Source organism: Buteo buteo, chromosome 11, assembly GCF_964188355.1.
Source record: "Buteo buteo chromosome 11, bButBut1.hap1.1, whole genome shotgun sequence".
NCBI lineage: Eukaryota > Metazoa > Chordata > Aves > Accipitriformes > Accipitridae > Buteo > Buteo buteo.
This window is the reverse complement of record NC_134181.1, coordinates 36,279,513-36,294,514: the sequence shown is the minus strand read 5'-3', so window position 1 is coordinate 36,294,514 and position 15,002 is coordinate 36,279,513. Positions and strand designations below refer to the sequence as shown.

Sequence of the window (15,002 nt, the reverse complement as noted above, 5' to 3'; positions counted from 1 at the left end):
CTTATTAAAAAAAAAATGGACATACACCACTTGTAGAGGCACTAATTACAGTGCACCTACTTAAGCACTTAATACTCTTCATTAACAGGACAAAAAAACTACAGCAAGAGCTATGAAAAAATGAACGCTACAGAAATCCCATTATCAGCTATTCTGCCTGCCACAGGGAACTTCGAGCCTGTAACAGCACCCCGGCACACCTACGTCTTGTTACCTCTTGAGTCTTAAACCCCCTCCCTCTGCCCATCATCACAGCAGTGCAGAAAGCCCAACAACCTCTAACACAGTAACTATCAATCTACTCGCCTGCTCTACGTTTTCTTCTAAGTTCTTCACCGTATCGGTCATTTCATTATGAATGGGGTAATACTCCCTATTCCACAGGAGGTACTAGTACAGAAGGGAAATAACATTAAACATGTATGCTTTTTAAAAAAGATGGATTTGGGGCAAAATTACCTCTCCCCCCTCCCTTTCTTGTTCTATTTCTGGCTGTGCACTTAGTATCTCTTGCTCATTTTGCTGCCCTTCAACTCAACTTCTTTGCCCTCACATAAACTTTATGGTTACTACAATAAAGGTTAAAGGATTGAAAGTGTTAGTTAATCAATACAGGCAAGCTTGAGAATCACCAACAGTAACTGCTTCCTGCTCATTACTCACTAAAACATAATCTGTAAGCCAAAAGACTTGGCTTTGTTCCAAAAACTGTCTGAATTACCTTTATCTTTTGCTGGTGATGGTAGATCTGCCAGGCGATCTGTACATGAACCGCACACCACTTCCCGGGTTTCTGCAATGGAAAGCACAAGAATTTAGATTAATTTATACGTTAGCAATCTCCATCAGATAGAACGTTTCATTTCCCTTACTGTCAAACAGGCAGCTAAGCAATGAGAAAGGCTGATTACTAAAATGGCACAATAGGTGATCAACATTTTTTTTCTGTACTGCAGCAGATGATGTTTAATTTAAGGAGGAAACAAACAGGAAGAATGTGGGATGTGGGATATCTTCCTCATCTCATGGAGATCTGAGATCCCTGCTTTGTTCTTTCCTACTTGCACTCCCTCCTTCACAAACTAAAATAAATGGCAGCAAAGAACAGTATGCCATGCTTAAGAGAACGCAACTAATCGTTAACAGTTCTGCTTCTGAAAAGAGCCCTGTTCATTCATCCCTGCTGCACTGCAGGCTAAGTCACGCATGGTTATTATGGCTGCTTGCATTTGGGGAGGAAAAGGGTGTGGACAAACAATCACCAGGGATGAGCAGTGCCACAGCTGAACGAGTTACTATTTTTCAGCTGAGCTGTGGTACTCACTGTAGGGTGTTTTTGTGGAACTTCAGAAGTGCAAATAAAACACATTGACCTAAGCCACCATGAATCTGATCACTGGTGAATGTCTGTCCATGCTCACAGTCGTTTATTTCTGCGACCCTTATTTCATACTGTGAACTATTAATGCACATAAATGGATGCAAAGTAAGGCTGGGATTTAACCTAAATGTTATTAATCAGAAGCAGCTAAGAGCTAACTAAGGCATTTTGCTTTAAATGAAGGACGAGTGTGAAATTTTCTACTGGACACATTAAATTTCAAAAACACATGCACAATATTTGAAGTGTGTGTGTGTGTGTATATATATGTATACAAAATCCCCCACAAACCTTACTTACTCTTACTGGAGGCCTATAAGGGTCTGACACCTATGGAAAAAGCAGAAATAAAACAATCAGTCTTTCTAAAACTAGCCAATATACAGAAAGGTGGGGAACTTCCTTCCTCTGAACAAATAAAAGCATTTAGCAAGCAATGTTCCAGAGAAGTCCCCTGTGACATGGGAAACCTAAAAGGCTTAAAGGAGGCTTAATACTCTTTAATTCCTTGCACCAAACTCAGCAGAATTTTATGATAAACAGAGCAGCTTCATGCCAGCAACTGAAAAGTGGCAGTGCTTTTCCAAACCTTATTTTCATTCTGAAATGGAGCACATAAAACTACTCTCCAGGCAATGCTTAGGGGAAAGACCTTGAAGGGGTTTCCTGCCCCATTTCCCTCTGACTTTGTTAAAAGAAGTCAATACATCCCTTTGTATTCACGACTGGTGGAGGCTACTGTTGTCTCACCAGAAAAAGAAACTTCTGTCCTGACTGCACGTTCAGAGTCTAGAAGGCCAATTTGCTCACCAGCTGCTCTCTTTTTTTTTTTTTTTTTATGAGCAATCACTGTGTTTACTGTAAATCCAGGTAAGCTGAAAGGAAGGTTATATATTGTTGCCTACCCCTGGAGTCTTCTGCAGCAGCGTATGGTGGACTGTGCCTGGTCTACCTGCTACATCAATAGGGTTTGAAGTCTGAAAGACAAGAATAGAGCGTGAATAATACTGTATCATACCAGCAGTACATTTAACATCTCTATCTGATGTTAACGGCATTAATTAGTCCATGTTTGTACTGTGCTTTGAACACGCATATTGCTACATTAGCGCTAAATGTTATCTCTTACTGACAGCCAACAGCATTTAACCACCATGTCATCTATTATTATTTAGCAGCAGTAACAGTATTACAGCAGCATCCCTAAGCCCCACTGAAATCACAACCCCATTGTGCTATGCAGTATGCAAGTGGATGGGAAGAGACAGTCCCTGCCCACCAAGCTTATTCTTTAGACAAAACAGGCAGGCAGTAGGAGAGAGAATGAGAGAGGTGGACTGACTCCCTCCATGTTTCAGGCAGCAACCAGTATAGCAGTCAGGAACAGAACAACTCAAGCACCCTAGTCCCATATTCCACCTATTGGACCATGGCCCCTCTCTGACCAGAGCTAGATAACACAACGGCTAAAAAGGCAACAGCCCATCTATTTGTTTCGACAAGGCAAAATGAGAAACCTTAGAAGGTGCTTGTGGGTCTTTTATAGCTTTGCATTGTTTATCCCATCATTTTCCAGCAAGAATTAAACACCTCATTGAATGAATCCCTGTTCCTCCTCCTCCTCCGGATCCCACCTGTTGCCCTGTCCTAGACAATCCCCAAGAACTCGTTCGTCTTCTCACTCTGGCATTCATCCATCTCCCACTCCCAGAGCAACTGCACCTGGTGCCTCCGCACAGCTGAGGGCAGAGGGGTTAAACCTCATTCCCCAAGAGATTATTTCACTCACATTTTAGGTCAAATTACAGTAGATTTCAAACAGTTGAACTGTACAAGGAATGAGTAAAATCATGGGTGTGGGAGGAAAGATAGGTTTTAATTTGGCCAAGGCTACGTAACTTCCAGACTCGTTAAAAAGAGAATTCTCGTGTGTGTGTATGTAGGTAAGTCAATGAACTCCCCAGGCAGATCTGTGCTCTCAGGGCCTGTCTGACAGCTGAGGTATATGTAAGGTGGCAAATAAGTTACAGCTATCATACAGGCAAGAGCTTTAGGATCACAACATGTTAATAGCATGGTGTCATCCTGTCCCTTTGTCCCCTGGAGAAAGATGTGAATGCTTCCTCCAGCAAAGTAAGCTGAATACTTCTGACCTTTTCAAGTTAGCCTGTGAGAAATGGCCTTCGGGAAACTCACTGAGAAGTTTACCGTCAGCCTGGATTTATGTGCAGTGGATTTACACGCACAGCTGTAGGCAACTGACACGGGAAGGGGAAAAACAAAATCAAGACTCTGCTTTGGAAAGCAAGAAGTGCAGGATTCAGTGTGCCAAAACCAAATCATCAGGTCTGTAGTGATTATGAAGGCTTTAGTCAAACAGCTTGGGAGGGAGAGAGCATGGAAAAATGATGCAGTAACGATGACTAGAGTGGCTTTGCCCAGCAGTTCAGCTCTGTCTCCTCTAGGAAACTGGAAAATAATGTGCCAAAGCAGCAGATCCATTTTTCAACCTATCCCTCTTTTTTTCAGATGTTAGACTGCATGTAAATACAGCACTGTCCAGAGATCAAGTGATGTTAGTGATTAACCATAGCACCAGACTGTGACTTTATGCTGCTTAAACTCAAGCTAGCAAATGTTCTATGTATCTATCGTTAAAATGAATTAAAAGCTAGTTATAATACAGCACTAAGAACTGTTTAAAAATGTAAAGGGTCTGTGCTTACTCTTTCTTTCTTGCTTTGTAACTGCTTCTCTTTGGTCTAATGGTATTTTAGAGTGAGATGGTATCTATAAAGCTCTGTAATGAAGATGGAAGCCAGAAGAGCATGCTATCGGGTATCAGAAGCTCCTCATTAACAGTAGCCTTATGGCAAAACCGAACCCTATCAAATTTTGCCAATTCCACCTTATTTGTGGAGCTCCTTTTCTTGGGAAGTCAAGTTCACACCCTGACAACTTGAGGTCTGTAGGGAACCCCTGGCATCCCTTGCAAGAATAGCAATAATTAACACTAGTGGACAAACTCCATCAAGGAATAGCTATGTTCGGTCCCTCTTGCTCCCTCTGCTTAGATGCAACTGTTCCTCTTCAATGCCTGTAGCCACTACATACAGCACTCTTGTTGAAAAAAAAGCCATTTTAGAGACTTTGCTATTTGTAAGGTATCCAGAAAATAAAATAGTGTAAGGGATTCGATAGGCACTGAGGAAACACTCCAGCTTCCATTAAAAAAAATTAAGTGGGAAGGTTGTAAGAGGCCTTATTTGCAGCAGTTGTTAATTACGGACTTCCACCGATGTCAGTGAGAAGCGCACCCCACAGCCCTGCTTGGTATGGTTATGGAAATGACCTTCCAAATGCAAACAGAAACGGGCTGGCTACAGTGCTGGTCCTTCAAGTCTTCTAACACAGTAGCAGAGCTCTATGGAAATGCGGTTCAAGATAAGAAATCTCTAAAATCACAGTAGGTAAGGAAGCTAAACACATTACCTTACAAATGAAGTAAATGCTCCATTTTAAAACAAATACTATAAAGATATGATGCATCTCTCTTGTTTGGAGAGATTTAACAGTTTCTGTACATTTACAAATAGTTAATGAAAAGAACAAGTCGGGGAGGAAAAAAAAAGCAGTGCACACCACAGAATTCGTCAAAAATGGTGGTTATCATGGCAACATTTCCAAATGCCAATCAGTGCTAGTTGTAATGATATGTTACAGTTGCAGTGCACCTTTCAAACACACTATCTCAAAGAAGCTTGCGGGTATTAATCAACCCTTACAAAACCTACTGCAAGATAACTTTATAGATGAGGAAGCTGAGGAACAGAAAATTTAAGCGACTTGCCCAAGGTCAGACAGTGTTGGAGCTGGGAATAAAAATGCAGCTCCTTCAAATTGCTCTACCCATTTACAGCAGTCTCTCCCTATTGTTCCCACACTTGTACCGTCAATTTCTCATTTTCTTCTGGGAATAAACACAGTTTATCTTTTGCAATCTCAGACCGTTAAATTTATAAAATGATTTGAGACTCATGGGTCTATTATTAGCTGTAAATATTTCAATCAAATAATGCATTTGACTGTATGCTTCTCCTCCAGTTTCAGTTGACCTCCCAAGTGAACCACTACATCCTTTTCCAAGGAATGATCTGTAGTGCCAAGAGAAAATTTCTGCTAAAGTGTTGGCTGCTTTGTGCAGAGGATGCTCACAGATCTGTGGGGTGATTGCTTCCAACCTTGTGCTGCACTTCTGCTAGTTAAATCATGTGCTACTAAATCACCAGAGACACAACTCTGAATACAGTTTCTCTCCCAGCAAAAGAACAAAGCCTTCATAAGAAGAAGTTTGTACCTTCGGTTGAAATGCTCCCTGAAGTGACCCAAAGGGACCTGAATGTGGAAGCATGGGTGGCATTCCAGGCATTGCTGGAGGATAGGTTGGAAAGAACTACAAAAGAAAAAGAGATGCTTATGTCACAGGACAACTTGAACAATAATGGAGGTAGGTGCCAAGCCTGGCACATACAAAAATAGTACTGTGTTGAATGAGTGCCACAGTGAAAATACACACTAAATTTGCTTTCAAAATTTTTAAGAACAAAGCCAAAACTTGGAAAATGCACTCATCTGATTAATTTTCTAGGTAGTGCTGAACAAGTGTGCCTTTAAAATTTGTGGACTATTGCAGGAAGCACAGAGCATTCACCATTTTTAGAGGAATCGGAATAATTTGGGTTTTATGTTCACTTTTGGTTAACTTTGCATTTTTCTGCAGTAGCAAACAAATTGACCCCATTTTGAAATGTGACCTGCTTTAATTTTCAAAGCAAAAAAAGAACCACAAGATGCTGCATTGCACACTAACCACAGGCAACATGCACACCACCTTGTAGTTGTGTACATTGGGTTAAGTTTTGCTTAGGCCTCTCCTGAGCACATACAGCAGTTTTACAAGTCCTAAAAGATGAAGTTTTTGTGCTTTGGAGCAGTGGGGAGCACCAGGAAGAAACCACCAGTCTGACTTACTCCTGTGACCTGAGCAAAATCTTGTGATAGAGCCATGCACTCCGGGCTGCTGCACTGTGAGAAGCACCAGCTGCAAAGATACCGCAATGACCACGGATTTAGCCATTTCTGCGCATTCCCTGCCATCCCAGGCACAGCAATATAGAGCCGCAGCAGCAAAAATGCAGCAGACAAAGATTTTAAAAAAAAAAAAAGCCCAAAGAAAATTTTGTACCTTAAAAAAAAAAAAAAAATCAAGACGGAAAAAGAGCTTTAGGAATGAATGAATCAAAACATTATTGATCAATCGAAAACAAGCAAAAGAAGTACAAGCAGAACCATTAACAAAGACACCACCTAGAAAGGTAAGCACTCACGTTGGAATGTCGAAAGTAAGGGTTGTCTAATTTGGGAGCGTACTTGTCAAACTGGAAAGAAAAGAGAAAAAAAAAGGAAACAGGTGAGTTTGGTTTTGGCAGTAGCAGACACATCAGGACTTCAATACAGACAAATAATCATGGCCCGTTTGTACAGCATTTAACAGAGCAGAACTGACTGGTTATTCCATACTCGCTTATCAGGGAACTGACTGATTTCCCAAAGCTAACGGAGATGGAAAGGTGCTAGCCCCCGGGTTGTGCTGGGTGCTGCCGAGTCTCACTGCAGAACCCTGTTTGCAGGCATTATGTGAAGAGGTTCCTTCACTATGAAGACAGCAGTCCCGACACCGCAGCACAGAGAAAACACAGGGAAGTTCAGCTCCAGGTCTAGATCTGGGATGTGCCTCTGGAGCACTGAACTAGATCACAGACTAGAAGGTAGGGAACGTTTTCCATTAGACTCCAATGTCTACTGTGGGGCAAGCAATACCAATTCCCCATTTTCTGGGTTCCTGTAAGTGCCAAAATCGTTTGGAAAAGGGCTTAACTGCTTCAGATGCACAAATATCTATATATTCCCCCTCCCCTGCAAAAGAGAAGAGTGCCCCAGAGAAAAGGTGATGGTTAACCTTTTCTGTTCCAGCATGGGGTTTTAACACCTCCATGTGTGCATTCTGTGACCCATACTTATTTTTATGACCATTTGTCCTATACCACCTTGGAAGCAAAACCAAAGCATATATACATTGCATTTTTGAACAGTATGTACATTCTGCTGGGGAGGAGGGAGTGGGGAAGAAGCCAGGGAAGGGAGCTGTGAGACCCCATGAAAAGCTGCTTATTTGGCAAGTCAGCTGCTGTTTCACACTCCTCTATGTGCAGGAGAGTAGATTTGTAATTTCATTAATTACAGTTATTACTGGAGCCATGTCCCCTCCAGTGTAAATACCATAAATTACCAAACACATGCAGCTGTAAATTTCAACACTCTTCTCTGGTGTTGGGATTAGCAGACCTGATCTAGTGGAATATAAGAAGATGTGAGTGAAATATAACAAAAGAGCCTTGCAAGCTGTTTTTGCGATGAAGGCTGACATCAACGGGCATGGGTGGGAGGGGAGGGAGCTGTTCGCAGGATCGGATATCAGGATTCTTAAATAACACAGGAGGTTTGTGAGAAAAGTTTCAAGATTGTTTTACACAGACCAAGAAAAGAAGAGAAGGTGTTTACACAGGAGTACATTGAGCAAACACCTGGGGCTGGATTTTGGGTGGATGATACTACTTTTAATTGTCTCGCTGCTAAGCAGATTACAACCCAAGAATGTCATCGGGCAGTCAGCAGTGGGAAAGAAAAGTGAGAAACATCATGCTCCTTGAGTTCTTGGTAGTTCTTCCCAAATGCTGCTTTTGCTGTTACTCCTGGCTTTTGCTAGCCTTAGCAGAAGAGGGTTGTTCCTACATTTTTGACACAGTGTGAAACTGAGAGGGAGAAAAAGAGCTGAATCTTGTTCTTTCAATCTCACAAAGTAATTGTCAGAAATGGGGAGAGAGTGCGTTTTAAAGTACTGACAAAATCCATTTGTAGCAGATCTCTAACAATTTTGTAACAGCTGCAGCAAAGTCCCATCGTGTTACAAGCAAATTCAATGGCAAAATGCTAACGCTTATCACATGGCCAGGAGGATCTCTCCCACAAGAAGAACCAGCCACACACAAATTAGTGCTTGTTGATGTAATCAAATAATAAATGCCAAAATCGATACAGATTAGGGAATCAGGAGGAAGAGGGACAAAACTCGTATCAGATGAGATGCTGCACTATGGTGAGAGCTCAGGGTAAGCAAGTACAGTCCGCCCCGCAACGAACAGTTGTGGGGACTGCATTTGGGACTGGAGGCCACCCATCTTGCGGTGTCCTTGTTGGTGTGTTTTGGTGTGTCACGGCACCTGGCTCTGGGAAAGGGGAAATAGAAACACATGGCAGGACACACGAATAGGGAAACTAAAGGGGCTCTGGACTCGTCTCACGGGTGCGGTATCTGCTCACGGGTAGCAGCGTGGGGGACCTGGAGGGTCAGTGTGGAGGCTCTGGGTGGAAAGGGGGTCCCTTCGGGAGAGCTGGGCCTGTCTCTCCAGACCTCCAGGTCGGAAGAGCAGGGACATCACGCCTGGCTGAAATGAAGAGGACTGGGTTTTGTTTGACAAGAGCGGGTTAGGCTTTTTGACCAGAGATGCTCTACTTATCCTCACATTTTGGGCTGGGGTACGCACCATGGGAGGTGCAGAGGGCGGCATGAGCGGCGTCTGGGGCAAGCTGGATGGAAAAGGAGTGAATGTGTGCTGGTGGGTGTGTTGGTGCTGATGCGTGTGTTGGTGCTGGTGAAACTCCGCTCTCAGCAGCGGCACCGGGCCAAGTGAGGCAGCGGCCCGGTCCGAACTCTGAACCAAAAACCGGTTGTTCAGCTCTTGCCTGAGCAGTTCGTGATCTAGAGGAGAGAGAGAGAGAAAAAAAAAAGACACAGAGGCCCGTGGGCCTGTGAGTACCACAAAGACGGAGGAGAAAGAGTCAATATTCACCTGGCATTCCCTGTTTCTGCAGGTCATGCTGTGGTGGTTTTCTACGTGAGGACTCATTGGTGGAGGTAAGAGAGATGCCTGTGACAAAGTACCAATCAGAATCCCCGAATGAGGCTGGCAATACATGATTGGTTGGTTGAATGATATCAACAGGCTGGTATCTAAAGACAAGAGAGAACACCATGAGTCATCACAGCAGAAAACATCATCGGGGGCGTCAGCAAGCATCCGCCCCCGGCCCCCCGACCGCGGCCCCGCTACCCCCGCCCGACGGGCTCCTCCTCCTCCTCCTCCTCCTCCCCGGCACCGGACGGCCGCGGCACCCAGGCGTCTCCGGGAACGGACCTCGGCGCGCTGGTCTCGCGGCCCGCCGGCCTCGCGGCCCGCCGGCCGGACCTTCCCGCGCCAGCGAGATGCCGGGGAGCGCCCTCGAGGACGACGGCTCGCTTTAAAACGAGTGATACTGACCTGCTTCCCGCAGAGGTGTGCAATTCAGAAGCACACGCGTACGCTGAAGACGGACGGTGGGCCTAAGACGCGCGTTACGCTCTAACACGTATGTACTTAAGAGGTAAAACTTTGACAAGATCTACAACGCCACGAGATAACCACGGATTTGGGTGGCTGGAAACTGCCTGCTCACGTGGCCATTTCTCAATGGATCCCTGTGCCATTCTCCCCCTTCTCAGCCCCAGGACATGCACACACTGGCCAGGAACATCCATCCTACAAATTGAGGCCTTCTTTGCAAGTAAGGGTTTTTTGAGATCTTAAATACTAAGCGGTCCTGTCCTCAATTTCTAACAGGCTATAATTGTCATTTTTTGTCCTTGCCTCCAGGCTTTTCTCCTATGAGAAAATATGGAGGAGGAATCAGTGGGAAGAGGAGAAACACTGAAATGGCTCGACATCTCATGAAGGTTGCAATGACTGCAGAAAATAAAATGTTCCACCGTAAGACACGTGGCCCCTTCTCAGCATCTTCCTCTGGAAGAACCAGCTTGCACTGAATTTGAATGTGGTTTAGGGCAGTGGAAGATACCAGCACTTTAGAAATGACGTGACTGAGGACAATAAGGACAAATGTCTGCTTCCCCATAAATGTCTGCTGGTATCAATTAAATCCACCTGTAATTTTGCCTAAGAATTTCAAAGAGGAATCAGCACCCAACATGTTAGACGTTTTCTGAGCTGAGAGCAACCTGTGTCATCAGCTGTGGGTGACATACACCCATTCCTGACTGACCTACTTGCTTCTGAACTTGCATGAACTTTTTTAGTGTAACACCCATTTTAAGCTACAGCACTGAATATAACGGGGCAAAAGAATACATGCGCTTTAAAGTTTTATTTCATGTTCTGCAGGCATTTCTTTTACTTAAATTTTTTAGAGTAACATTAGAAATGTCTAAATCAATCACTTTCTGAAGTGACATGGTTAAGATCTTTAAAAACAGGCCCTCTGATGGGGAATTTCAAGGGCTCTACTACCACTTAGAAGCCTACATCCTATTGAAAGTCACTTTTGAAAGCAAGTTTTGGGTGCCTAAGTCATTTGCTTTTCAGTAATAGTTGTACTGCTAAAAGCAGGTACTGTGTATTGCTACAATCTTTATAATGATTAATACAAAAGAAGAAAGTACATATAGTTGTGATACTGAAGCCTAAGGCACTGGAGCAAAAAGTCTATAATAGGTTCTCCTTGAAGCAAGCAAAGAAGAAAAAAAAAACCTAGGCTGAAAGCACTTAGGTCCAAAACCTAACCTCTTTAGAGAATATGAGTATGATTTCGTGTGTGTGTGTGTGTGTGTTTATGCATTTAGATCTGGCATGACTTAAAGAAACTGAATCCTTCTGTTAGCATCAAGATAATCCACTTTTCTGGAGGGAGAGATAAAAGCGAGTTGGCAGTTGTAAGTGCTCTGATATCCAATTTCTTTAAGAGACTTAAAGTCAGACCGATAGATTTGCAGCTGGCTCCAGCCCATAGCCCTGTACCACAACTTTGGCCTTTGTCAGGAAAAGAAAAGGCCCGGAGACGTTTGGAAAAGCGGTGTGGCACTTGGAGGAGTGACTGCTTCATAGTAAGGATGGGACTGCCGAGAAATAACCCAGCTTTGTGAGGCGCTCTGGGCAATGTTAGGATCAGAACTAAGTTCTTGTGCCTACCAGTGATGCCTCGTCCCACGGGTCTGGCCATGTAACACCACAACTAGCAGCAGAGTGACTGAGCAGCCCTTTGAATGCCCAAACACTACTGCTCTGTGTGCACACATGAGGTGGGCATGGCAGAAAAAGGCCAATCCTGCTAATGTTGCTAGGTACCCTCATGTTCAGAGGAGAAGACAGAAAGGCCGCTGTTTCCTGTGTATCCTACATCAGGGCCAGCCTTGGTGCCCTTGAGTAGAGGACAGCAGCCCACACGAGGGTTGCTCCTAAGTCACTTGTATAACTTGCTTTATACTTTTGTATAACTTGCTTCTTCCCTTGCAAAGGGAAGAAATGCCACCAGAAGTGCGTTCTTGTTATTCAGAGACCTGAATTTGTACCACCAGTGAATGCAGGTGCTCTGCTCCTCTTCTCAGTAACAGCGACAAGCATGCCAAAGTAAATTTAAAGAGCACATTTTCCTCCAAAGAGGGGGGAGAAAAACATGACAAAAAGGAGACTTCAAAGGGCCATACACTCTCTGATGGCTTTTCTAAGCTGGTGCTTTTACTGAGAGGACACATGCACTCGAACAGCACAACAAGGACTATGCTGCTAGCGGCAGTTGGATCCTAGCTCTTCAGGGCTGCTCAGCAATATTGTTTGCTTTTAAGAAACTTTTATGTGAATGACAACAGAAGCTCCTGGCTCTGCAGCGCTCTGTATCGATTTTATGATGTGCCAGTTTGCAGGCATTTCATATAATGCAGACAAGAGGCATTTCACTGTCTGCAGGGTTAGACGCCCAGACCTTTCCCTCCGCTAACTTAGGCTTCTCCTGCTTAAATTGCAGGAGAAATCCTTTTAGTAGGAGCAAGACTGTTACCATTTCCTGGCAAGCTGCTGAATGTGAATAGGTCACTTGATCTTGCACCTCCTGAAGTTAATGGTGAAAACATACTTGCTTTCATTGACTGCAATATCATGCTTTTAGTGAGCGCATTGCTATTTCCTTTTGCAATACTTTCAAAGTCTCCATCACAGTAGTCCTTTGCCTTAAACAGGGGAAGCAATGAATAGGTCTCCCACAGCGCTGCCAACATCTTCCCAACCATGTGGTTGAAATTCTAGATGGTGCCAGGGCCTGTGAAAGCCGGCAGCTTTGGCCTATGTGGTCCTGCTTCTGGCTAGGAACCCACGGCACTTTTGTCTATCATCGTTCTGAGAGCTCGCTTTGGATGAATTCACATTTTTCTTTCATTTAAAGAAGCAGCTATAAATAATGGGACATTATTTAGCTCCTGAAAGAAAAAAAGGGGATGCAGGGCCATCAGATTTTTCCACAGCAAATCTGCTCTCTCCTTATTCCTTTAACTGGTTTCATAGGAAACAGAGGGTGCGTTTTTTGCAAAATGCTTGTCCTGTTTAATCCCTGCTGAGTTAGTTGTGGAGTCAAATGCCAGATCAAAAGGAGGCCCCAGTAAGCGAAAGTTGCAGGGAAGTCTCCAGCTGCCAGGGTCTCTTCCAGGGACAGCTGTAGGCTAATGGATAAGCTATAAACAGGGCATTTAGGGCAGAAGTGACAATAGAATGGGGGCCACGGTGAACAAAGGAAACTTTTTAAAAGGACACAAAGATAGTGAGGGTTGAACAGCAGTTTGTCAGCTGAGCTGTCTCTGCCTCAGACACAAAGGCCAAGGAGCCATGGGCACACAGAGAGCTTGAGTTGCTGCAGGCAGAGGATCCTGCTCTGCTGGAAGGATGTGCTGCTTGTCGAAGGACCAGACAGGGGGAAAGGTGTTCAGCTAGAACAACTTTCTGGGACGATCAGAAACAGTTTTTTAAAGACAGTTCTAAAAGCAGCAGCTTTCATTACAGTGGGGAGGAAGAAGGGGAGAATGGCAAACTGTACATCAGGCCTTTGTTAATCTAAAAAATGTCTGATGACTGTGGAATGCCACACTGGACAACTCATGCCCTGGAAAGGAGATTTTTTTTTGGAAAAATTTGTTTCGAAGAGTTCTTATAGGAAGCTAGAGTGTGTCTCTACAATCTCTCATCTGGTAAAGCACGTCCAGGTCTCCTACCTGTTTCACGAGCACTCTCACAGTTCCAGCACACACTGCCCGCCGAGGGGTCTGCGTCACTTTGTTTTACCTGCCCCACCAGCCAGCCCATCTCTCAACACCCTCCAGCGCATGCATGGCAGATCAGCCCTGGAAGAAGAAGGGAACCTACCCGCAGGGTGACCTGGTATCACGAGGCTGTTGGTAGGTAACGCTGGTGGAGGTGGCAGCGTGGGTGGGGTGGCGAACATGGCCGGATGGTGCTGGTGTTGGGTCTGCGATCTGAGAGAGAAGTGCGAGGTAGCAAGATTAGAGATGGAGAGGGGCAGAGCCGGGCCGGAGGAATGGTGCGGAGGAATCTGGGGAGAGAGGGGAAGGTGTTTCGGGAGGCTGATGCTTGTTGCACTGCTAGCACTGCTGCTCCGGCTGCAGAGAGAAAAAGATAGGGGGAAGAGCGGGGAGAGAGACAGAGAGAGAAAGAGAGAGAGTGTGTTACAATACAAGACTGAAACTGTGTAAGAAATACACTACCAGAAGCAACACAGCTATGTAACACTGATCTCCCCAAACTTCTGTTTTTGTTTTTCTTAATTGCAGTGGAGAAAGGAACGAATCCTAATGAACTTCTCCAACAGGGCAGGACGGGGCCTGGGGTCTCTGGAGTGACATTTCCTCTGCTGTTTGACCAAGTTACAATCCTCAGAGCTATCTACAAGACACTGATGAAGGCCACAGCGGCAGATGGATTTTGCACCTTTGTTTAGCCTCTGATGACCTTGCGGTGGCCATGTGCATCCTTGTGATCATACGATGCAATCACTATAATTCCTTTTTCTGTTGCTCTGGGTGCACAGAGTTGCATAGCATGAGTGATGTTGGAACCAAGTTGTACCTGCTGTGCATGCTGTGTAGTTATATTCACACAAGCATGCAAATGTGCACCATGTTAATAATTTTTTCTCATAATGATTCTGTATTTTACATCTTCTACTATTATTACTTCACTGCAAGTGATCTAAGTTTTGTGGGGTGAAAGGCACTATCATTGCAGTTATTATTTAGTGTAATTCCCACAATACCAATTATTTGTTGCAATCTAAACCTCTGAGATATCTGGAGTACTTTGAAATATTATTAATCATTTATACTATGGTGGCATTTACAGGGTAAAACCACAACAGAGCTTAAATACGCAGGATACTATGAAATACACATTGATGGCAGCTCTCTGTATTCGTATTTTGACCTTTGTGCAGCAAAATATTATGTTTTAAATCAGTTTTCTCATCTTGTCTAAACTAGCCTAGTTCTTCTGGTCTGGGAGGCAAGGCATATTTTCTGTACCAGCAAAAAGACTATACAGGTTTCAGTTGACTGGCTGAACTCTTTTCTTTAGAAATGTTTTATCCATACCATTTTCACCCTTCCTACTTACTG

The 15,002-nt window shown here is 44.2% G+C and overlaps 1 protein-coding gene across 12 annotated transcripts in view; it reads right to left on the bottom strand.

Moving 5' to 3' along the window:
• The window catches only part of FBRSL1 (fibrosin like 1), a 558,388-nt gene that overhangs the window by 12,381 nt on the left and 531,005 nt on the right, over window positions 1–15,002 (bottom strand). For 5 of the 12 annotated variants that reach the window (XM_075041518.1, XM_075041524.1, XM_075041523.1 and 2 more), the window contains 7 exons: window positions 13,738–13,991; window positions 9,046–9,260; window positions 6,769–6,819; window positions 5,739–5,834; window positions 2,287–2,358; window positions 1,673–1,711; window positions 722–793 (listed from right to left, as the gene is read on the bottom strand). In XM_075041518.1, coding sequence (XP_074897619.1) covers window positions 722–793; window positions 1,673–1,711; window positions 2,287–2,358; window positions 5,739–5,834; window positions 6,769–6,819; window positions 9,046–9,260; window positions 13,738–13,991 — 799 coding nt within the window. Of the gene's footprint in view, window positions 1–721; window positions 794–1,672; window positions 1,712–2,286; window positions 2,359–5,738; window positions 5,835–6,768; window positions 6,820–9,045; window positions 9,261–9,351; window positions 9,513–13,737; window positions 13,992–15,002 lie in introns of all 12 variants that reach the window. The other 7 variants (XM_075041519.1, XM_075041529.1, XM_075041521.1 and 4 more) reach the window with 6 other exon arrangements.